General features: G+C 41.5%; 1 protein-coding gene across 17 annotated transcripts in view; it reads right to left on the bottom strand.

The window, feature by feature from the left end:
* Positions 1-11,852: 11,852 nt before the first annotated feature.
* The window catches only part of MYO18A (myosin XVIIIA), a 449,667-nt gene continuing 435,066 nt past the window's right edge, over positions 11,853-26,453 (bottom strand). For 12 of the 17 annotated variants that reach the window (XM_077480369.1, XM_077480371.1, XM_077480372.1 and 9 more), the window contains one exon: positions 15,349-15,488. Coding sequence is in view for 5 of the 17 variants with exons in the window: in XM_077480380.1 (XP_077336506.1) it covers positions 15,350-15,488 (139 nt within the window). In the remaining 12 variants the exon portion in view is untranslated. Of the gene's footprint in view, positions 15,489-17,933; positions 17,971-26,453 lie in introns of all 17 variants that reach the window. The other 5 variants (XM_077480380.1, XM_077480382.1, XM_077480383.1 and 2 more) reach the window with 2 other exon arrangements.

Genomic DNA, 26,453 nt, shown 5'->3' with positions numbered 1-26,453 from the left:
CCCAAGAAATTATTTAAGTATGTAAACAGTAAAAAAGGGAGGATAGACCATATTGGCCCCATAAAGAATGAGGAAGGACATCTGGTTACAAAGGATGGGGAGATGGTGAAGGTATTGAATTTATTCCTCTTCACAGGGGAATCGGGGGGCTTCAGTAACCAAAACTGCAGTGTTTATCCTCATGACACATCACAGGAAGCACCTGCATGGTTAGCAGAGGGCAGAATTAAAATTAGACTTGGGAAACTTAACATTAATAAATCTCCGGGACCAGAAGGCTTGCACCCGAGAGTACTTAGAGAACTCAGTCAAGTAATTGCCAGACCATTGTTCCTAATTTTTACTGACAGTGTACTGACTAGAATGGTGTCAACTGATTGCAGAAAAGCCAATGCAGCACCAATATTTAAAAAGGGCCCAAAATACATCCCTGGGAATTACAGACCAGTTAGCCTAACATCAATAGTATGTAAACTCTTGGGGGGGATGATAAGGGACTATATACAAGATTTTAGTAATGAGAACAGTATCATTAGCAGTAATCAGCATGGATTCAGGAAGAATCGTTCTTGCCAAACCAATCTATTAACCTTCTATGAGGAGGTGAGTTGCCATCTAGATAAAGGAAGGCCTGTAGACGTGGTGTATCTGGGTTTTGCAAAAGCATTTGACACAGTTCCCCATAAACGTTTACTTTACAAAATAAGGTCCTTTGGCATGGATCATAGGGAGAGTACATGTATTGAAAACTGGCTACAAGGGCAAGTTCAGGGGGTGGTGATAAATGGAGAGTACTCGGCATGGTCAGGGGTGAGTAGTGGGGTCCCCCAGGGTTCTGTGCTGGGACCAATCCTATTTAATTTGTTCATAAATGACCCGGAGGATGGGGTAAATGGTTCAATCTCTATTTGCGGATGAAACTATGTTAAGCAGGGCAATAACTTCCCAGCAGGCAACCTTGCAAAAAGATCTGAACAAATTAATGGGGTGGGCAACTACATGGCAAATGAGGTTTAATGTGGAAAAATGTATAATAATGCATTTGGGTGGCAAAAATATGAATGCAATCTATACACTGGGGGGAGAGCCTCTGGGGGAATCTACGATGGAAAAGGACCTGGGGGTCCTAGTAGATGACATGCATGCAATGCCAAGCTGCTGCTAACAAAGCAAACAGAATATTGGCATGCATTAAAAAAGGGGATTAAGTCCAGAGATAAAACAATAATTTTCCCGATCTATAAGACTCTGGTCCGGCCACACCTAAACTATGCTGTCCAGTTCTGGGCACCAGTCCTCAGGAAGGATGTACTGGAAATGGAGCGAGTGCAAGAAAGGCAACAAAGCTAATAAAGAGTCTGGAGGATATTAGTTATGAGGAAAGGTTGCGAGCACTGATCTTGTACTCTCTAGAGAAGGGACGTTTGAGAAGGGATATGATTTAAATTTACAAATACCGTACTGGTGACCCCACAATAGGGATAAAACTTTTTCGCGGAAGGGAGTTTAACAAGACTCGTGGCTACTTATTAAAATTAGAAGAAAAGAGGCTTAACCTTCAAGTATGTAGAGGGTTCTTTACTGTAATGCCGCGTACCCGCGATCGGAATTCCGGCCAGAAAAAGACAGATGAAAGCTTTTTCCTAGGAAAATGCGACTGTGTATATGCTCCTTCGGAATTTAGCTGTCAATTTCTGCCAGCCAAAAATTGATAGCATGTTCTCAATTCTCTTGACGGAAAAACTTCCGATTGCGTGTATGCATTTCCCACACGCCAAAAATCCTGCATGCTCCAATTCAAGTACGAGACAGAAGCTATTGAACTTCCTTTTTCTAGTCCTGTCGTACATCACCGCGTTCTAAACTATTGGAATTTGGTGTGACCGTGTGTAGGCAAGACAGCTAGAGCGGAATTCCGTCGGAAAAACCATCAGAGCTTTTTCCGATGAGAATTCCGATTGTGTGTACGCGGCATAAGAGTGGCAAGGATGTGGAATTCTCTTCCATAGGTGGTGGAACTAAGGAGCTGGAAGGAAGTTCACCTCTCCCCCCTCCCTCTGTGCATGTCACAGGTCCCAGAAGATTGCCCGGCCAGTCACAGCATGCAGCGTTTGCCCAGCTGTCAAGCCAGAGCCGGGCGCCCACAGTCACAATGTAGAGGAGAGAAGGGGGAGAGGAGCGGGGCATCGTTCGCCTGCATCGCTGGACTGTGGGACAGGTGATTGTCTGATTATTAAAAGTCAGCAGCTACACTTTTTGTAGCTGCTGACTTTTATATGGGTGAAACTCTGCTTTAGGTTAAAAAACTTCCATCCTTTACAACCACTTTAATGTATCATATACATTAACCACTTCAGCCCCGGACCATTTTGCTGGTCAAAGACCAGACCACTTTTTGCAATTCGGCACTGCATCGCTTTAACCGACAATTGCGCGGTCATGCAACGTGACTTCCAAACAAAATTGATGTCCTTTTTTTCCCACAAATAGAGCTTTCTTTTGGTGGTATTTGATCACCCCTGCGGTTTTTATTTTTTGCGCTGTAAACAAAAATAGAGCGTCAATTTTGAAAAACACGCATTATTTTTTACTTTTTGTTATAATAAATATCCCCCAAAAATATATAAAAAAACATTTTTTCCCTCAGTTTAGGCCAATACGTATTCTTCTACATATTTTTGGTAAAAAATTGCAATAAGCGATTATTTATGGATTTGCGCAACAGTTATAGCATTTACAAAATAGGGAATAGTTTTATGGCATTTTTATTAATAATTTCTTTTTTACTAGTAATGGCGGTGATCAGCGATTTTTATTGTGACTGCGACATAATGGCGGACACATCGGACATTTTTGGGACCACTGTCATTTATACAGCAATCACTGCTATATAAATGCAGTGATTCCTGTGCAAATGACACTGGCAGTTAAGGGGTTAACCAGTGGGTGGCAGTGTAGGGGTTAAGTGTTCCTAGGGATGTGTTATTAACTGTTGGGGCCTGGGCTTTCATTTAGTGAACACTGATCTCTGCTCCAATCACATGGAGCAGAGATCAGTGTCACTAGTTGCTAGGCAGAACGGTGAGATGCTGTTCACAACGGCATCTCTCTGTTCAGCCGCCCCGTGAGACGATCGCAGGTATGCCCGCGGCGATCGAGTCTGCGGGACCCGCGACCGGACTCACGGGGGTCCCGACCGGCGTGCTCGTGATGGCAGGGCGGCATTATAGATTGGACGTACCTGTACGCCAATATGCCTGCCCGTGCCATTCTGCCGACGTACATCGGCGTGCGCTGATCGGGAACCGGTTAAGTTAAAAAAAAAAAAACTTCCACATTTTGTGCCTCCTCCTCCCTAAACACTGATCTGACACCACTCTTGATCCAGTACTGTCTCTGCTGCCAGCCCTGTTCTCTCTTTCTGCATTCAAGGGCTTGGCTGAGAGCATTGGTAGCCATTGGCTCCTGCTGCTGTCAGTTAAGTCCTGTGAAGAGGGAGCGAGGGGTGGTGTCGAGCCACACTGTGTATGTCAATGGAAGTATATAGCCTGCTCGGGGAGTAAGCCTGCATGACCTCCCCCTATAGCAACTGGCTTGCTTTGGGGGCACTAGAAAAAGAGGAGGTGACTAGATCATCATTTGGGGCCCCAGAAGAGGAGGTCCACGACTCCTCTGTGCAATACTAATGCACAGAGCAGGTTAGTATAACAGGTTTGTTATTTTAATTTAAAAAAGTATTACATTTACAATCACTTTAAGATAAATTAGAATGCCAGCTTACACCTAACTAGCCTTAACATTGTGCCCTCCCCTCCTAACTCCTATTGCTAACTAATCTGTGTACTTACCTATTTTCAGGCCGCTCATGCCCAGTTATGTGATCCAGCTCACGTGTGTCAGTCAGTGTGGCTGTAGGGGAGAAGAGGAAGCGGACAATGGATAGGCAATTGAAGACTATGGGGGATGTCGCTGCACGGGGCCAGACCAGGTTGAAAATAGGCAAGTATATACATATTTTTTAGCATAGGGTGATAGGAGGTGGGGGAAATGGACAGTTTGAAAATAGATGTAAGATGGAAAGATACGTTATAGCTAAATCTTGTAATTTTTTGCTAAACGTATGAACAAAGCCCCCTCCCTGCACCACCCTATTGGTCAGTGAAGGTATCAATGGCTTTAAATGGGCAGTATGAGAAGTTGGGATCCAGAAAGAGCCATGGTCAAGCAATTTGATTTTTGTAGGGAAAGTGAGGATTTGTATACAATTTTTGTGGCCTATATCTCTGCAAAGGAAGCTCATTGAGACATTTATTTTTACTGAAGAGAATCTTTAATTATTGACAGTTGTTTTAATTGTCCAGGTTTGTGACAGCCTTATTTATGTTGTTGCTGGAGAGTCAGCATATTTTTTCCTAGGTTTCAAAGGTGAACTATGGACGGATGTGTCAGGGTTTCTATGCAAATTCATTAGTATTAACCCTTTTCGCTGCTGTATGGTCAAGTGGCATATACTTCCAGATTTGGTTTCCTTTTGTCACCCCTTAACGTGCAGGTCATTTCATGTAAATTTTAAATTTAAATTGCTTTTGCTGAAATGGGCCAGAATAGACATTATATTATAGGTGTAATGATCAGACCTAAACCCCCTTATTTGCTGGTCTTTACTCAGCACTGCAGGCTCAAGTCTCTGCTGTACAATTGTGTCCTTACTTGCCATCATCAGTGGAGAGGCCACAACTTCAAGCCAGCATCTGATCAACAAATTTGTCGGTTTGCTCAGCGGGTTGGAAAAAAAAAAAAAATGAACTGATTACCCCCATCCACACATTCGAATCAATCTGGCTGAGCTATAGCCAGCAGGACTGATCATTTGGGAAAAATCCACAAGGCTGGTTAGATCAACTTGTGCACAAACTATTGCCCATACATGGATCAAAATTCGGCCTATTCAGTAGGGAATATGTATGGCCAACGTAAAAGAATGTCTGCCTCTGTCCAACTATTTGTGCCTTGAATTATTTCTTTATATTTGCACTACATTTGTACTCTGCTTGACTACGATTATTCTGATTAGCAGTTTGTTACCTCTGCTAGTACCCATCAATTACATTTACCTTTGAAGAACATGGACTGTTTGTGTCTGACCTGGCCATCAATATACTGACTCTTACAGTCTGTTATTTGCTCTGACCACCTGCCCTGCATGTTGTTGGCTGTTGCCCTTGGCTACACAGAGGAGTTACAGAAATCTGTGAAAATTATATACTGTACTGCAGCAATGTTTAGCATCGGGACACTTTTCTGGGGAAAAATACAGTCCCTGGTACACATCTCTGGAATCTCAAAGGAATGTAAAGCTTATTGTTTTTTCTGAACATTACTCTTATTTTATGAATTAATTTGCTCTTGACTAGTCAAAGGTTTCCTGTTGGCCTTGACATGCAGATACCTATTATTAGTCAATCAATCACCAGCCTCAGGCTTTTCAAGAGCCTCCACTTTAACACAGTTGCTGATGCACTGTGGCCCTGCTTACTGGCCCAATGCACACACACACACCATTCTTTCACGCCACCTCTGGGATGGTTTTCTCTTCATCAGAACTTACCTCGCTAGACCCCACCAATCTTAACAACCTAAAACCCATCTCTTTACTCCCTTTTGACGCTAAACTCCTTGGACCCTAAGACTACAACCTACTGAGCTTCCACCTCATTGAGACTAACCTTCTTGATCCCCTGGATTTTGCCCTAAACACTCCACAGAAACTGCTTTCCTAAAACTCAAACAAGTTACCAACAGCTAAAATGAATGGTCACTATTCTGTACGCTTACAATTGGACCTCTCTGTCTTTGATACAGTTGACCATTCTCTCCACAAAAAAAAAAAAAAACTCTATTCCCTTAGTCTACGTGATTGTACTCTTCATTTGGTTCTCATCATACCCATCTCTCTGCACCTTCAGTGTTGCTCACAACTCTACCGCCACCTCTCCTATTCCTTTTTCCGTCAGGGTCCCCCCCAAAGTTCCGTCTTTGGACCTCTCTTTCTCTCTCAATCTACACCTCCTCCCTGGGTCCACTGATAACTTCACATGGCTTCTAATACCATTTCTATGCTGACGACACCTAAATCTATCTTTCAACCTCTCAGTTCACTCCATCAGTTTCCTCATATATCGGTGATTTACTAACAGACATATCAATATGAATGTCACACCCTTACCTCAAATCTATCCAAAACTGAGCCCATAATATTTCCTCCCCCACATAACTCTCTTTTTTGCCACACATCTAATTGCTGTCCAAATCATGCTGCCTCAACCTCCACGTCATCTCCAAAATACTCCCCTTTTTAACAGACACCACACATCTTCTAGTTCACTCCCTGGTTATCTCTCGTCTTGACTACTGCAACTCCCTTCTTTCCTTTACATAGGTTATTCTACCTTTAGTCCATCATGAAAGCTCCTTCCAGACTCATCCAACTTACCAACCCTGCAGTGTCTGCTACCCCTCTCTGCAAGTCTCTCCATTGGCTTTTGCTCACCCCTCAGGAATACAATTTAAAATTCTAACAACTTACAAAGCTATCCACAACTCTGCCTTCAGCTACAACACTAATCTAATCTCAAAATACCAAATAAATTGCTCTTCGGTCCTCCTAGACCTCCTGATCTCTAGCCCCCTCATCACCTCCTCCCATGCTCGCCTCCAGGACTTCTTCAGAGCCTCTTCCATCCTCTGGAACTCCTTACCCCAATCTATCTTTGGGCAATCCCTGAAAATCCATCTCTTTAAAGAAGCCTATCCTGCTACTATCTTGGTAAATTACTTATCCATCTGTACAATCTACTCCTCTCTGCTGAACTGTCATTGCTGTAACATATTTGGTAAATTACTTATCCATCTGTACAATCTACTCCTCTCTGCTGAACTGTCATTGCTGTAACATATTTGGTAAATTACTTCTACTGTCATATCTTTAAACTTCCATATTTAATGTTAGCTATATAACAACCACACTACAATAGCAACATTACTGGTTACTGGTGACTGATTCTAAACCCCATGTACTTCTCTTGATCAATGAAGCAATTAGCTTTATGACTCTAGCCTGTGTCTGGTTTTGGACATCTTCTCTCCCATATTCAGGTGTCTTAAATCAGACCCTATGATGACCAATAGAGAAATGCATGCCTTCTCCCTCTCCCTATAAATTGAAATCATTCTATGGGGGGGCGCAGACCGGGGCATGGCGCAGACATCATGGCTCTTTCCTGAGTGGCTCTGTCACGAGTGATGCGCAGTTTCAGCGACGCAGTTTAACGAAAGCAGGATAACTAGAAGTGGATGAAGACACAACAAGATCTCTGCAAGACAACAAGCAAACCAGCAATTCTCCTTTATTTTGTATCAAGTCAGATTCCCACTCTATCTAGTACGATGCTCCTCATTCTCTTCCTTCTCACATCAGTGTCTTCTATCCTCAAATTCTCCTTACTCTATCCCTCCCCTCTAACCTGCAGCATGCACATATCACCCTCACTCCTACCTTCTTCCTACTACTGCACCCATCATCTCCTGCATTTGCTGCATCCATATGCTGGCATAAACTCCAAAGCCACGAGACACATGCACTCATGCTCATCTCACTCCCATCTTGTGTTCCTCACCCTCCTCCTTCTCCTAGTCTCGGGTGACATTTCTCCTAATCCTGGGCCACCACTCTCAAACTGCAAGCCACATCTTCAAAACCCCTCCCCCTCTGGCAACCACCGCAATCCACTTAATTTAGTTTCTATCCCCCTGCTTCCTCTAAGCAGCCCCCCTATCTCATGCGCCCTTTGGAATGCACGCTCCATCTGTAACAAGCTAACATCTGTACATGACCTCTTCATCTCTCATGGCTTCAACATACTCGCCATAACTGAAACCTGGCTTCAAAATTTGGACTCAGCTTCTCCTGCTGCCCTCTCCCATGGTGGTCTCCATTGGACTCACTCCCCCAGACCCAATGGACAGAAAGGAGGTGGAGTTGGATTGCTCCTATCCCCACAATACACCTTCCAAGTCCTTCCCATCCCTCCCTCTCTTCTTTCGAGCTGCACTGTATTCGCCTTTTTTCTCCTATTTCTCTGAGAATTGCAGCAATTTATCGGCCTCCTGGACCGGTGTCACGCTTTCTTGATGACTTTGCTGCCTGGCTACCCTACTTTCTCTCCTCTGAAATACCCACCATCATTCTTGGTGACTTTAACATTCCTATCAACGTTAACAACCCAACTACAGCTAAACTTCTTGACTTAACCTCATCTTTTGACCTAACCCAATGGACACATACTTCCACTCACTCTAATGGTAATACCCTTGACCTTGTATTCTCTCATCTCTGCAACCCTAGCAATCTCACAAACACCCCCTTTCCTCTCTCTGATCACAACCTCATTAGTTTCACTATATCTTTGTCTCCAACCACCCATCCTTCCAATCAGCAAACTATCACTTGTAGAAACCTTCGCCACCTTAAGCCTTCTCTTCTCTATTCTGCTACTGACCACCTATATGATATAATCTCTCCCCTGTCCTGTCCTGACCTTGCCATCTCTGTCTACAACAGTTCACTCTCTTCATCACTAGATGCACTTGCTCCTCTAACCACACGCAGAATCAGGCCCCGACCATTACAACCCTGGCAAACTGACAACACTAGAAATCTCAAGAGACGTTGCCGTGCTCTTGAACGGCTGTGGCGTAAAACCAAATGCCTCCAAGACTTCACCATATATAAATCTGCCCTTCTAAAATACAATTCCTGCCTCCATGCTGCCAAACAAGCCTACTTTGTATCTCTTATTAATACTTTGTCATCCAATCCTCGCCGGCTCTTCTCAACTTTTAACTCTCTGCTTCGTCCCCCACCCCCTGTACCCACCAACTCACTCACTGCCCAAGAGATTGCCAATCACTTCAAAGACAAGATTGATGCAATTCGCGAGGACACCTCCGCTGTGCGTACATCTTCCCCACCCAACATACCTGGCCCAATAGCACATTCAACACTCTCCTCTTTTGAATTGGCTACTACTGAAGAGGTTGCAAAACTTTTTTCAGATGCTCACCTAACCAATTGTCCCTTGGACCCTGTTCCCTCACAACTATTACGGTCACCCTCTAATTCTATCCTATGCTCCCTCACTCACATCTACAATCTCTCCCTCTCAAGTGGCACCTTCCCCTCCCCTCTAAAACATGCACAGATCACCCCCATACTTAAAAAACCCTCTCTGGACCCCACCAACCTGAACAACTTAAGACCTATCTCATTGCTCCCATTCACCTCTAAGCTTCTAGAACGCTTAGTCTACAACCGCCTTAGCTCCTACCTCAGTGAAAATAACCTTCTTGACCCATTACAGTCTGGCTTTCGCTCTCAGCACTCCACAGAAACTGCCTTACTAAAACTCACTAACGATCTACTAACTGCTAAAACCAACAGCCAGTACTCCATACTCCTACTACTTGACCTCTCTGCTGCCTTTGATACTGTTGACCACCCGCTCCTCCTCAATAAACTACATTCCCTTGGCCTCCGAGATTCTGCGCTTTCCTGGTTCTCTGCCTATCTATCACAGCGCTCCTTCAGTGTCACCTACAACTCTGTATCCTCCTCTCCATTGCCCCTTTCTGTGGGGGTCCCCCAAGGCTCTGTTCTTGGACCCCTTCTCTTCTCTATTTATACCTCCTCCCTTGGTCACCTGATAACCGCCCACGGCTTCCAATACCACTTATACGCCGATGACACCCAAATCTATCTGTCTACTCCTCACCTCACTCCTTCAGTCTCCTCTCGCATTACTAACCTGCTAACTGACATATCAGCATGGATGTCACACCATTTCCTTAAACTAAACCTCTCTAAAACTGAGCTATTAATAATCCCCCCTGCACATGCCCCCCTCCATGACTTTTCCATCAAAATCAACAATGCAACCATCAGGCCCTCCCCTCACGCCAGGGTACTAGGTGTAATCCTAGACTCTGACTTGTCATTTCAGCCTCAAGTCCAATCGCTGTCAAAAGTTTGTAGATTTCACCTCCGTAACATCTCTAAAATTCGCCCCTTTTTAACAATTAAAACTACCAAGATCCTCATTCACTCCCTTGTTATATCTCGCCTTGACTATTGCAACTCCCTTCTCATTGGCCTGCCTCTACATAGGCTATCTCCTCTTCAGTCTATCATGAATGCTGCTGCCAGACTTATCCACCTTACCAACCGCTCAGTGTCTGCCAACCCTCTCCTCCAATCCCTACACTGGCTCCCAATCACCCAGCGAATTAAATTCAAAATACTAACCACCACATACAAAGCCATTCACAACTCTGCCCCGAGCTACATCACCAATCTTGTCTCCAAATATCACCCAAACCGTCCCCTCCGTTCTTCTCAAGACCTCCTACTCTCAAGCTCTCTCGTCTCCTCCTCCCACACTCGTCTCCAGGATTTCTCCAGAGTCTCTCCAATCCTCTGGAACTCGCTACCTCCACCGGTCCGGCTATCCCCTACTCTTGCTACCTTCAGACGATCCCTGAAAACTCATCTATTCAGGGAAGCCTATCACGTCTCAAACTAATCTCCTACCACTTCCATAAACTCATTCCCAACAGTTATAACCTTCTGTACCACCTGCCCCACCCTTTTAGATTGTAAGCTCTTCTGAGCAGGGTCCTCTTAATCCTTTTGTATTTAATTGTATTGTAACTGTATTGTCTCCCTTTTATATTGTAAAGCGCTGCGTAAATTGCTGGCGCTATATAAATCCTGAATAATAATAATAATAATAATACTATCTAATATACTGTGTATTTACTTTCTCTATCAGCTCATCCACCACAGTTATTACTTTTTGCATCATTTGACCAACCCTCAGACTATAAACTCTAACGAGCAGAGCCTTCTTGTATTGAAGTGTACTGTAACTAATGTCTGCCTTCATTTTTTAAAGCGTTGTGCAAACTGTTGGCGCTATATAAATCCTGTAAAATAATAATATATTAATAAACCTAAGCATAATCCCGCTGTAAAGGAAAGATGTCTATACGTACCTAATCAAAGGGCATTCCATTCTGGTCAAGTGATCCCCTCAGCAGCCGGTTTGAAGGGAGAGGAGAAACAATGGCTGCAGTGACATCATCCATTGACTTCCTATAGGGCATCTGTTGTCTGCTGTCCCTCCTCTCCCCTGAAGCCAGGGGTTGGGAGCTAATCACGCAAATGGACTGGAACCCCTCAGATTAGGTAAGTATACACATCTTTCCTTTATAGGCTAGTTAGTATAAGAGTTGGAATAGGGGTGGGAGCAGGTGAAGACCAGACTTAACTCCTACAAATCTATTTTCAACCACCACTTTTAACATGTGGTTGTCAGGAAAAAATAAACATAAGGTGGTACAGACCTCCTGTTACATGGCTAGAGAAAGCAAACAACAGACTAAAAGTGTGGTGACATCGCCATCCTGCTGCTGGTGCAATCTGCTGAGTCACAGTGGTCTTGTGACAGAGGGGACTTATAGTATTCCCTTTCACAGATCCCCGTATATGGCTGACAACTGTGAGGGCAGAGCCTTACACTGCCAAGCCAAATTCCCACTGGAAGCAAGAAGCACCCTGCAATTCAGGTAAGTGGGGAAAAGTTTGAAAGGGGGGGGGGGGTGGAGGTTGGGGAATGAAACAATGTTTCATGTTAAACTTTAATTATGGGTGCAACATTTAACATAGTTCCAAAAGTGAACTATGCCTTTAGACAATGTTTTTGGAATAGTGTGTATGATACAGTAAACAAAACATAACCAGTCTGATTTTTTTATTTTATTTCAATTTAATTACACACAGTTGATAAAAAAAAGCAGCAGCTCGAGTATATCTAAAATATGGATAGCTGGGCCTTCATTACCACACTGTCTTGTGGGATTGATCTTCTACCAGGGATAAACAGAGCATGTGGCATGCTTACAGGTATCTCCTCAGCTATAGACATTGTTGCTCAAGCTTTTAGTGGACACCAGGGAACAAATCTGGAAAATATCCATTCTAAAGTGTACCCATTACCTACACACAGAGGACGCAGCCGTTTTGAGGGCAGAATGGCGGAATTTTGTTTCTATAGTAACATTTGTCAATGCTGTGACAGGTTGTTTACATAAAATCCCAGGCTCAGCTGTAGTATAATAACAGGTACACTTCACATAATTACCAATTACTTTTTGACATGAAAAATCAATTGTTAAAAAAAATTCTCTTCCTTGGAAGAGAAATTCACATCCCTAAACCCAATATCAATGGATTACATGCAGAACTTCAAGCATCTTGGTACTTTTTATTGCACAGTTTACTGAAATCAGCATGGATCTGGAAATTAAAACACAAGTTTAAAAAGTGAAAAGCAATCAATACATACATCTGTGTAAAACCAGAAGATGGCCATTCTCATATTTCCTCCCACAAACACGGTTTATCACAAGTAGTCTATATAAATAAAGATAGTGCTGTGATGGAGGAAAGTTAGGAAGGAGCACGGTCTTCCAAGGATGGAGTTTTTAGTGTACTCTGCAAGTATCGTGTTTAAGGTGTGGCTCATTTCTCTATGACAGCTCTAGAAATGTGGACTATTGGTGAGCTAGATGTGACAGGGACAACTTGTGGTGAGCTGCAAAAAAAAGGCTGGAAAAAGGGAGTGAAGGGAAATATGTCATCTCAGTTACATTTACCCTACAGTTATATACTCCCTTTGAATCCCCCTATACATCCTTCTAAATAGTGGCTAACTCTACCACAAGCCAACTTCGTAGCATCTCTGCTCTGTGAAGGTAACATACATACAGCAATACAGAGGTGGTGAAACTGAAAGGACCATAAATCACAAAAAAAATGCATTTTGATACTGTGGTTAATTCTTGTAATGATAGTTATAAATTATATATTCAAAACATTTACCTGCAGACCAAGATGTCCAGCATGGTGACCATAAAGGGATTGGGACAAACTGCAACATTGGCCGCATTTGCTGAAACTACTCAAGCACCTCTGGCCATGTAATAGTTTGTCCTAAAACCTATGACTGCCACTTTTGCTCGTAAGCTTCATCGGCATGTAAATGTGAAGAAAACCAGGCATGTAAAATAAAGGAATTACAACACTGATAATCATTACTTTTGTATGCACAATCATATTAGAATACAATAATTTTGCAACAGAGGTCCTTCAGAAGGTACAAGAACTAAGAACACACACCACTCTTACAGTAATAAACTAAAACCTCCATTAAAAGATTTTTAAAAAGCCTGCAGTGCTTCCTTTGCAGCTTACGGTTTGCTTTGAAATTAAATTGCACATGAATCTGAGCTCTGCCACTTTGTAAAATCTGCTGGCTTACTATGGTTTATGTTCAGAGAGTACATGACACTTTGTAGACTTATCACTCTTTTTTTACACTGATTGTTATACTGAGCGCTGGGAGTACAGCTATCACTACACTCCCGATGCTCTGACGGGAGAGACTATCTTATAAACAACATCTCTGCCTGGCTTTCCCCTCTACTGTTCATGCACAGAGAGTTTTGTATTTTGTAAAGGGTTCACATAATACAAAGAACTCTGTTATTAGGCAGGAGAAGAGGGACAAGCACAGCAGCTGTATGCGACTCTGCAGCTGTTGGAGACCAGGAGGTCCAGTGTCAGAGCTATAGTGAAAGCTGTACTCCTGGAGCTCAGTAAAAATGTAAACTGTAAATTAAAGAGACAAGTCTAAAGGTTGCATACACCTTGTTGGACTTAACCTATTGTAATCCAGCAGATTTTACAAAGTGGCTGAATACCTGGAGTTCAGCTTTAAAAGTGTACCAGTTGAAAGCATAGCAGCCTCATAGATTTGCTTTTGTTTGGTAAGAGGACAGGCTGCATTCTCCTAAATACTGCAAAAGTGTACGTGTTTGCTATACTTGCCCAGTATAGAAATATGGGAGCTGCCATTATTGATTAGTTCTTAAAGGTTAATGCCCCATGCTGTCTTATGCTTCCTTCACTACTTGTTGAATCACTGACCAGCAACAAGGTTTCCAGTAAGAGATCCGCAAGGATCTGGATGACAATCCTTGGAGCATGCACTTTCAAAACATGGTAATAATGGCAACTTTATTCTGTATCTGCAAGATTTCTGGTGAATCAGATGTGATTATTTATGTCAGGCATATCAGTATGCTGCCTTTTATTGAAAGGATTTAGTTATTGCCATGAGTTTATACAGATGATTGAGAACAATAACAGATGTACATTGTGGTTTAGGACACATCAAGTCATTCCTACAGGACAAGCAAGACTTCCTAGTTAGCCATGCTAAGAACTTGCATTTTTTTTTTTTTGCATATCTTTGAAGGAGATTCCTAATGTACATACACAATTTTTACCAAAATAGTTTTAAATTTTTGGTATTGCACCTGGATATACCAATATAAAAGATTTTATGCAGGCCCTCCTGGCAGGCTAGCAATTATAGGAACACTGTGTACTTCATATTATTTGCTTTAGTCTTTGCTGTGAGAACACCACCCTTTTTACCCACAATGCAATGTGCACAGCTTTTACCCAAGCTGCTCTTTTTCATCACATTTCTGTGAACAGCATGTCTGAAGTATGACCCCCACCAGAGCCAGCCTGTGTGATCTTTTATTCTTTTTGACACCTGCTGTCTTTTCTTTAGTTAATCAGGAAACCAAGTGTATATACATAATAAACATATGTAAATAAAAAGGTACAGGATCATCACTTTGAAGGGTCTGGAAAGCATTAAAGATCAATAAAAATGGCAAAAAGAAAGGCACCATTTAGCGCGGCACTCCATGGAAGCAGCACCTATAATGATCGCTTGGGACTACACGTCCTTCTAGTGTTTACAGATGGGAGCTCTTAGACCCAAGGACAGTGGAAATCCCAGTTACCATGTTACAATTCAATGTTCCAAAAAGGGGGGGGGGGGACAAAATTTCAGAAAAAAGATCAGAGTAATAATTTATATCTGTTTACTCTTCCACCAACTGTCAAGCATGAACACAAGCGTGAACAATCCGATGGAAGCCACCTTCAACTTTAAATGCAGAAATGAGCCCATGCAGTGAGAGTGACAGGATCTGGGCAGAAGTGGAGTTATCTAGCCAAGTCTGAGATGATCATCATTTGGAAGCCAGTAGACTGTTCCATGGACATGTACAGAAACTGCAAATCTCAATCCATGGACATTGCAGTGTGCTCACATTCCTCAGCGTAGCAATAACTTTCACACGCTCAGCATGGTTAGGATAATGCTTCAGAGGATTTGGTTTCTGTGTCACTGTCGCTCAGGTAGCTCCGAGTGGAATATTTCGATCGATATGTACTTTCAAAATTGTCCCGCTCATCGTCATAACTTAATGGTTTCCTATAGGATGGGGGGCTGTTGAGCAGAAAAAAGAAAAAAAGGACACTGTCAATTTCTACAACATGGTTAATCTTTCATCTATGTTTAAATGTTGGTTTAAATAATTCAAATATATTATGGAATTTTGCTAGCATGCAGGATCAGTTTGAATCACACTGATTTGTATTCACCCTTGCAAAAACCTGATTGTGCAAAATAAATAAGGCTAAAGTCCAAGAAAATTGATATTTCAGTATTTGGCAGTGCATGAGTGTCTTACATGCTGGTTGCATATATCAGACCAGCAGGTTGATATCTACCTATTCACAACGACCTCAGTTTCTACTTGGTTTAAGCTTTGGAATTAGGATACCCACAGTGCCAATTTCTGCTTAGCCAACAAAAAACATTGCCTATGGTAGGGTTTCCGGGGGGGGGGGGGGGGCACTCATCCTGTTCCTGACAGTGACAAAACATTTCTGGGTATAATAGGGCCATGCCTGCACAATTTCTGCATTTTACTAGGCGACAATTATTCTTTGCTCTTCCATACATCTATGACTGTACTGCTGGCAGAATAGGAGTGTATATACGTTTCAGATGATAAACAGCTGAACTTCAGTAAAATGATTGGATACTCCTCTGTATGAAGAGAAGATTAGATGTATATTGTAATTAAACAAGATGGGTCCTGCCTGCTGAACAAATACACAAACTATTGAATAAAAGATTTATCCTATTGTTTATATAGTCATCAAAATTGGATCTAAATTAATTTAGATGCAGTTTTAATGTTTATAAGGACCCATTCTCTTTATTACATTATACTTGTAATACTACAGTGTCCTTTACTCATCTTGTCATCAGTGTTAGGTGCACCTCCCAGCTTCAGTGTGGAAGTATGAATATCCCTTAAGCCACACATGGAAGCAAGCCCACTCAAGATGGTATGTGTCAACCTCAGCCTGGGCTCCTGCCAGGCCATGCCCCCCAACACATTTCGCTCAGCCCCTTGGGAAGCCTCCAATGTGCCCTGTTTGGGTATGTTGCTTAATCGTGCTTGTATGATGCTAGGAACAGCTACTTGACTGGGGTGGGGGGGGGGGGGGGGTGACACAAAACAGTTGATTTAGGATGACCAGAAATATACATTAGGCCCTGATTGCAGGAGATATACATTAGGCCCTGATTGCAGGAGATATATATATATATATATATATATATATATATATATATATATATCTCCTGCAATCAGGGCCTAATGTATATTTCTGGTCATCCTAAATCAACTTAACATGAATGCTCACTTTGGTTAACATCCCTTTACTCATCACTAAAGCTAACTTAAAGGAGAATTCAGCACTGGAGACACGAGTAAACAGACCACAAGCCAGTCAAGACTCTCAAGAGAAAAATCAGTTGAGAGAAATTTCGAGTGATGGCAAAGAGAAAAGTTATCAAAATGATGAATGCTAATCCATACACTAATCAATACTGAAATATTAATTTTCAATGGAATTGGCAATCTACATTTGATGCCCAACACAATCATCTATTGAACAAAATTAGTTAGAAGCGAATGCATGCCGTTTCCAGCATTTACACTCATATTAGGAATTTATTGGGTTTTCTTCACACATGCAATAATATAATAATTTAAAAAAAGAAAAACGTGAATAAGGTGTGTTCAAATATTGGTAATTATTTGTACACACAGGCAGATATCTTGTAAGCTGAACCAATATTTTTGAGAATGTGGCAGAGCTAATTACTAAAATACACCGAGGACACATTAAAGTGTAATCATAAGTGTGATTACTTTTGCTAACAAATCAAGAATCTGCTCCCATTACCACATATATATAAAAATCATTCATACGAGCCATTGAAGAGAACCACCGTATCTAGCAATGGCCGTTCCCTTGGCGTGGCTTAGTTGCGTGGAAGAGTTTAATGAGCAAACTGGTAGAGGTCATGGTAGGGGGCTAAGGATGCCCTTCTAGTAAACAAAATCACACTTACATTAAAAGTTCAATCAAGCTCTGTAAAACAATGATGCCTGTAGTTCATTAACAGCTAGAACTGAAATGAATCATAATGCACTTTTTTGACTTTATAAAAGCCAGAAGAAAACAAAGGACGTGTATCCCACACCAACAAATCACGTTAAAATTTTAACCTGTAATGGGAAAAACTTCTTGATGTGGGACTTTTTTTTTAGCTTAAATCACCCAATATTGGTTCAGCCTAGCCAACTGGCTGCCTCTGTGCTGCAAAGTACATTTATTCTCCCAAAACCTATTAGGATCTATAGCTGGGCCATCTCCAACAAGGCATTTATAATAGGGTTTTTTTTTAATTAGCAAAGAAATATAACAAGAAGTGACATAGATGTCCCAGCTAGACATTTTAGAATCAGTTGCAGCAAGTTGGGGATAATGACCTACAGATTGTCTGGGCAAAGAATACCAACATACTTACATTTTTTTTTACCACACTGATTAGTCTTTGTTTTTACCTGTCAATTAATGATGGAACATGAATGATCTTCTACAGACATGTAAATAGGAGCAGTACATTGTGAATACATTTTGGAGGCCCTAGTGAGTTTACAAAGTCACCACTTTATTGGAGGCAAAAGTGTGATAAGCACTAAATAAGTGAAGTAGCAAATGTTTTAGAGTCTGTAAGAAACATGGGAGCTAGCAATACTAATTTTTCTTTAGCTGTGCATGCTCCAAGACTCTGACTTCAATAACCAGCAAGTCATCAAGCTGAAACATGTATACAAGACTGTTGTTTAGACTTCACTGGCTGCATTCTTGTCCCAGCCAGAAATTGTAGTTCCATTACACTGGTGGCCCATTTGAAAAAGCAAAATTATGCTACCTAACATAAAATGAATTTCCTGTATCTAACTTTGCTAATTTTTTCTGTTTGTTCCACGATAAAAAAAGAAAAAAAAGAAAAGGAAATTAAAAAATACTTACTAGCTACACAGATAATACCATAAAATAACATTTTCATTTAGAAATAAAAATAATAAATCCTGAGCTCTAGATAGTATATGCAAAACAAGCATCTTCTTTTATTAATTGTGTCAATTGTTACTGAGGGGATAAAACAACAACAGCTGTTGCAGTGATCCCCCGCAAAAGACGGCTGAACTTTTAAATCACACCTTGTAAAATATATTCACACATTTCCTTGCTTCCAAAAGACAGGGGCTCCAACATTATGTTCACCAACTGTGTGTTAAATGGTTAAAGCAGCAACCTGCTCCATCTATTTTAATGAATTGCCATCATCATTATTTATTAATAGAGGTCTGCAGATCCTGAGCAACTGCACAATGCGGAAAGTGAAACAGCATCATTAAATACCGCTCTCTACCATTCAATCATCATGTGGCTGTGGACATTAATCCATTTAATAGATGCAAATTACCATCTACCACTAATTAATACATTTAACCCTAACAATTTCATGGTCCATCCTTTCACAATAAGACTTAAAAATCCCTGGTTCTCTTTTTTATATAAACTACCTGTAATACAGTACAACAGGAAAGTATTCACAGCGTTTCACTTTTTCCACATTTTGGTACGTTACAGCCTTATTCCAAAATGGATTAAATTCATTATTTTCCTCAAAAGTCGACAAACAATACCTCACAATGACAGTGTAAAATACGTTTTTTTTTTTCAAATCTTTGCAAATTTACTAAAAATAAAAAAATAAAAAATCCCACGCACATAAGTATTCACAGCCTTTGCCATGACACTCAAAATTGAGCTCAGGTGCATCCTGTTTCCACTGATCATCCTTGAAATGCTTCTACAACTTGATTGGAGTCCACCTGTTGTAAATTCAGTTAATTGGACATGATTTGGAAAGGCACACACCTGTCTATATAAGTTTCTCAGCTAACAGTGCATGTCTGAGCACAAACCAAGCAATGAAGTCCAAGAAATTGTCTGTCGACCTTTGAGACAGGATTATATTGGGGCAAAGATCTGGGTAAGGGTAAGGAAAAATTTCTGCAGAATTGAAGGTCCCCAATGAGCACAGTGGCCTCCATCATGCATAAGTGGAAGAAGTGCGAAACCCCAGGACTCTTCCTAGAGAAGGCTGCCCGGCCAAACTGAGCGACTGGGGGGAGAAGGGTCTTAAAGAGGTGACCAAGAACCGATGGTCACTCTGACAGAGCTCCAGCATTTCTCTGTGGAGAGGGGAGAACCTACCAGAACAACAACCATCCCTGCAGCCCTCCACCAATCAGGCCTGTATGGTAGAGTGACCAAACGGAAGACACTGCTCAGTAAAAGGCTCATGACAGCCTGCCTGGAGTTTGCCAAAAGGCACCTGAAGGACTCTGACCATGAGAAACAAAACTCTCTGGTCTGATGAAACAAAGATTGAATGCTTTGGCCTGAAAGGGCAAGCGTCATGTCTGGAGGAAACCAGGAACTGATCACCTGGCCAATACCACCCTACAATGAAGCATGGTGGTGACAGCATCATGCTGTGGTGAGGTTTTTCAGCGTCAGGAACTGGGAGACTAGTCAGGATCGAGGGAAATATGAATGCAGCAATGTATAGAGACATTCTTGCTAAAAACCTGCTCCAGAGTGCTCAGGACCTCAGACTGGGGCAAAGGTTCATCTTCCAACAGGACAATGACCCTAAGCACACAAGCAAGATAACAAAGGAGTAGCTACGGGACAACTTTGTGAATGTCCTTGAGTGGCTCAGACAGAGCCCAGACTTGAACCTGGTTAAACATCTCTGGAGAGATCTGAAAATGGCTGTGCACCCATCCAACCTGATGGAGATTGAGAGGTCCTCCAAAGAAGAATGGGAGAAACTGCCCAAAAATAGGTGTGCCAAGTTTGTATCATACTCAAGGCTTAAGGCTGTAATTGGTGCCAAAGGTGCTTCAACAAAGTATTGAGCAAAGGCTGTGAATACTTAACGTATTTATCGGCATATAACACGCACTTTTCCCCCCTGAAAATAGGGGGAAAATCGTGTGTGTGTATTATACGCCAATATAGCCTGCCTTAGAGGGAAAGGCAGGAGCGAGCGCCACCGAAATACAGAGCCGCAATCTCCTGTGTACTCGGCTCGCAGTCACGCCCAGTCCCGCCCCCTGGATGGCTCCTAGCGTTGATGTCCCGGCATTGGACCACTGTTATGTCCATTATAGGAGCCGAGTCAAGGGGTGGGACTGGGCATGACTGCAAGCCAACACAGGAAATACGTATTTTTCTATCTTGGCATAGACAAGGCTGCAGATGGGCACGGATCAGCCTGAAATTATGGACAAGGCTTCAGATAGGCACTGATCAGGTTGCCATGATGAGCAAGGCTGCAGATGGGCACCGATTAGGCTGCAATGATGGGAAAGGCTGCAGATCGGCACTGATCAGGCTGCAATGATGGACAAGGCTGTAGATGGGCACTGATTAGGCTGCAATTATGGGCAAGGCTCAATGATGGGCAAAGGTGAGGCTTCAAAATTCAAAAATGCGGTATGTACATGTGATTTTTTTCCTTTTTTATTTTTAATAAATTTGCAAAGATTTCAAACAAACTTTTTTCACGTTGTCATTATGGTGTATTGTTTGTAGAAGTTTGAGGAAAATAATGAATTGAATCCATTTTGGAATAAGGTTCCTTTCACATGGGCTTGTCCACCCAGTAGACTCCGCTGTTTCAGCGGGGGATTGATCAGCTGATCCCCGCTGAGCAGACGGATGACAGGTATGTCTCCGCTCACTGTGCAGAGATGGACCTGTCATAGCCCCGCTTTCCTCTCTCTATAGAGATTAGATGAAAAAGGACTGCCTATCCATCTTCAACCGATCCCATCCGACCCGCCAGACGGATGGAAAATAGGGTCTACTTCCATCTGGATTTCACGGAGAGGATCGGATCATATATAGCAGTGGGTGTCAGCGGACATGTCACCGCTGACATCCGTCGCACCATATGGTCGAATGGAGCCTCCGATCAGGTCTGTCTGAAAAACGGACAGGCGGACCTGATCAGAAAGCCTGTATGAAAGGGGCCTAAGGCTGTAACAGAACAAAATGTGGAAAAGGTGAAGTGTTGGGTATACTTTCCGGATGCACTGTATATCTGCCATTTTCATTTTATGCAATTTAGTCTTTTACCCTTCTTTCTTGTTTTTACACTTTGCTTTGTCTTTCTGGTGCCTCCCATCTCTTAAAACTTTGCAAGTTTAGCAGCTTTTGTGTCTTTCAGTGCTGGGTGAATGGTGAAAGGTTTTAATGCACAAACAATGATGCCCTATCCCCTTACATTAACCCTCCATGCAAACCTAACATGAAATCTGTTTCTAACCCTAATCTCCAACAATATAAACCTAAATAAATAATATAATGATTTTGACCCAATTTCTTTAATAATAAAAAAAAAAACTCCAGTTTTCGTCTTGGTAAAAATTGCCAGCAGTATTAAAAATACAAAAGCAGCTTTCACCACCATAGTCATCTTCAACCCAAAACTGTCCTCTGCAGTAATGCCTTTGTGCAACTGTATGTTGGCAATTTTCTGCATTTAATGGTGGTCAGGATCATTAACCACATGCTGACTAGCACACGACGATATACGCCGGCACAATGGCACGGGTGTGCAAATGGGCGTACGGGTACGCCCCCCTTTAAATCAAATGAGGCAATCCCCCTACAGTTAGAATCACTCCCTAGGACACACTTAACCCCTTGATCACCCCCTAGTGGTTAACCCCTTCCCTGCCGGTGTCATTTACACAGTAATAAATGCATTTTTATAGCACTGATCGCTGTATAAATCACAATGGTCCCAAAATAGTGTCAATGGTGTCCGATGTGTCTGCCATAATGTCGCAGTCACGATAAAAATCACAGATTGCGGCCATTACTAATAAAAAAGAATTTATAATAAAAATGCCATAAATCTAGCCCCTATTTTGTAGACGCTATAACTATTGCAAAAACCAATAAATATACGCGTATTGTGTTTTTTTAACCAAAAACATGTCGAAGAATACATATCAGCCTAAACATAAAAAAAAATTGTTCTTTTATATATTTTTTGGGGATATTCATTATGGCAAAAAGTAAAAAATATTGCTTTTTTTTTTTTTTTTCAAAATTGTCGCTCATTTTATGTTTATAGCACAAAAAATAAAACCTGCAGAGGTGATCAAATACCACCAAAAGAAAGCTCTATTTGTGGGGAAAAAAAAGGATATCAATGTTTGGGTGCAATGGCGCATAACTGCGCAATTGTCAGTTAAAGCGATGCAGTGCCGTATCGCAAAAAGTGCTCTGGTCAGGAAGGGGGTAAATCCTTCCGGGGGTTGAAGTGGTTAAACCCAATTCCTCTGAGCCCAGATTATCCTGGATACTGTCATCACAACATTCCCCCATCTGCCAGGGGTCAGAGAACTAGTACACAGAATGATGCTCACATGCCACTGTGTGAGCCCTGTTTAGTGCACAAAGAAAAACCAACCACCATCGTTCCCACAGGGGAAAAGGAAGGCACGTTGCAATCACTAGACCATCCAGAAGGAAGGCAAGTTAAAATCCAGAGTTCTGCTTTAAGCATATAAAATGTTTGTTTATGTATTAAAGCTTTATATAAAACCCAAAATCAAAACATAATATATTATAGCTTAACAATCATTAGATGTGGTAGCTGCATCAGTTTTCTTTTATTTGGCTTTTTCCATTCTGTTTTAACCTGGTGATCTAGCCAGCAACACCTCCCATATTAGGAGATACACCTATGGATAAATGAGCACAGGAGGCAGAGCAGATAGCACCATTGTCAGTCTGGGGGGTAAGGAGTGTTAAACGTATTAGCAGATTTAGATGCACTAACAAATTTAAGCCAAACTCCAGCTTACAATTTATAATCAGTTAAAGCAAACAGTTTTCTTTTTCCTTTTGGGATAAATGTTTTGCAGGAATACATAAAAGCTGACCATTTTACCACGTTATGCATGCGGCGGTCAAACCGTTCCTATCCTGAACACGATTCTTTCACATTCAGGAGAGGGAGGCTAAAAAGCTCCCCTAACCACAGCAGCTCCTAAACTCTTGTAAAAGCCTATGGACATGGACACATAGGCTTTCATGGAGTTGAGTTAAGGAGCTCTGGCAAAAAATAAAAAATAAAAAGCTCAACTCAAGTTTAGGAGCTGCCAATGTACACAAAGCCTTACAATGGGTAAGCTACAATATAATAAATGTTTGCTTTTGGGTTTAATACTGCTTTTAGGCTTGATTGCATGGCTGGGTGCGCAGGGATTAAACCATGCAAATGCACCGATCACGGTTTACTGTGTTTTTAGTTAGAACCTTATTGAAGTAGCATGTGAAATTTCATTAACTTCACACATTTGATTTGCAATGCTGTTTTTTGTTTTTACCTGTAAAAAAAACTATCAAAAGTTTTTAAAGTACAATATATTGTAATCTGTCAGTAATAGTACCACAGTTCAAGCTCTGAACATGGAAAAAAAAAAAAAGTACCGCATGTGGTACTCTACTTCAGCACACAACGCAGTGGTATGAACTATCCTCATTGGAAACAATTTCTCTCTCTCTCATATTATATATATATACACATACACACACACACACACACACACACACACACATACATACATACACACATTATATATATATATATATATATATTTTTTTTTTTTTTACACATACACACAGGGCCCTGCTCGTAGAGCTTACATTCTAAAGGGAGGCCATAAAGGCCAAGGAACACACCAGACAGGTCAGGGACAATGTTGTGGTGAAGTTGAAAGCAGAGTTGGGTTATGAAAAAAATATCCCAAGCGTTTAACATCTCACGGAGCACTGTTCAATCCAACAAAGCAAAATGGAAAGAAGGTGCTCTGGTTAGATGAGACCAATTTAACTTTTTGGCCTAAAAGCAAAATGCTATGTGTGGCAGAAAACGAACTCCACACATCACTCTGAACATACCATCCGTGAAACATGGTGGCAGCAGCATTATGTTGTGGGGATGCTTTTCTTCAGCAGGGACAGGAAAGCTGGTCAGAGTTGATGGGAAGATGGATGGAACCAAATACACGGCAAGCTTACAAGAAAAAATGTAAAATGTATGCAAGACTTGAGACTGGGGCAGAGGTTCACCTTCCAGCAGGACAACAACCCTAAACATACAGCCAGAGTTACAATGGAATGTCTAGATCAAAAGCAAATTCATGTGTTAGAATGGCCCAGTCAAAGTCCAGACCTAAATCCAATTGAGAACCTGTGACAAGACTTGAAAATTGCTGTTCACAGACACTCTCCATCCATCTGACAGAGCTTGAGCTTTTTTGCAAAGAAAAATGGGCATACCCAAAAAGACTTGCAGTGAAATTGCATATGAAATTGCACTGAAAGGTGGTTCTACAAACTATTGACTCAGACAGGCTGAATACAAATGCATGCCACACTTTTCACAAATGTATTTTTTTAAAAATTGGAAATCCATTTATCATTTTCCTTCCACTTCACAATTGTGTGCCACTTTGTGTTGGTCCATCACATAAAATAAATTTATGTTTTTGGTTGTAATATGACAAAATGTGGAAAATTTCAAGGGGGTATGAATACTTTTTCAAGGAACTATCTATCTATCTCATATTATATCTAATATATATATATATATATATATATATATATATACACACACACACACACACACACACACACACACACACACGGAAAGCATCTGTGACTATTGTGTCTGAGGCACAGTAGTGTTTTCTCTTTAAGTGCCTATGCCCAATTCCTATGAATAAAATATTTATGTGCATGGACTAAAATGCCATGTATGTAAGGATTCTTTCATTTGAACATGGTAATGTTGATGGAGGCGGGAGTGAATCTGCTGGGAGATATTGAGGAGGTTTTCCAATCAGATAAGCTGGATGCTACTTTTAGTAATTGCTTATACATTAACCCACTTTCCCTCCTGCCTCGTATTCCTGATTTTCTACCCCTATGAATCTTCATTCGGTTCCAAAATGCACCCTCCAGGCAGAAACAAATTGTGTTGAAGTTGTGCAAATTGCAGGCATGCCAGAGTATTAATCCAGATCAATGAGCGGAGGGAGATTGAAAAACAAAGGATCTGTCGGGGAATTTGCTGCTTGCCCTGTGAGGATTCTCCTAACTGAACAAACAAATGAACACGCTTAGCCCGGGAGCCAAGTCAGCCAGCTTGCAGGTGGAGGGCTCATGTAATATGCCAACAATGAGCATGTTATGCATCATGCAAGTTACTTTTCCCAGCTACATAGAGCACAATGAAATGTTGTGACTAAGCCCCTGTCATCCTATAAACACACCTTCGCTGGCAATGTTTGATAGGTTAATTGATGTTTCTTGTTTAAAATGCAATACTTCAAATACATGTTTCAATACATACTTCAAATATGAAGAGGTTTATTACACAGAGCACAGGAAAGTGCAATACTGGTGTGCAAAGTACACTTTACCATAGCGATCAGATTCCATTTTTTTTTTAAAATAAGAACAGTGAAAATTGTTGTTTACTAGCTGCTATTGTTTTGCTTAATTAAAAACTTTACTTGTCACCCAAAAAATGGCATATATCCTGGGACCTACTCGGTCAAAGACTACCTTATGTGGTGAAAGCAAATTCTACAACAGATCAACATCCCAGGACAGTAGTGGTTGCACGTATTAACCATTCTGTACTACTCTACAATGCATACGCCCTTGAAATTCCACATAGTATTTAGGTCTTTGCTTACAAGGGTGTACAGAAAGTTATAATCTGATAAAGAAGCATCCACCTAAAGCATGGACAGGCATTCACTTGTGTGTGACTAGAAATCTTAATTGTGCGAGCACTTCGTATAGTCAGGGCACAGCATACATACCATCCGATCAAGCTACTTGGCCCTACCATGGAACACACAGAGGTTTG

This window comes from Lithobates pipiens, unplaced genomic scaffold, assembly GCF_037356315.1.
Source record: "Lithobates pipiens isolate NorthernLeopardFrog02 unplaced genomic scaffold, aLitPip1_a1.2 Scaffold_16, whole genome shotgun sequence".
NCBI lineage: Eukaryota > Metazoa > Chordata > Amphibia > Anura > Ranidae > Lithobates > Lithobates pipiens.
The sequence above is the reverse complement of the archived record's forward strand: the minus strand, read 5'-3'. Positions and strand labels throughout refer to the sequence as shown.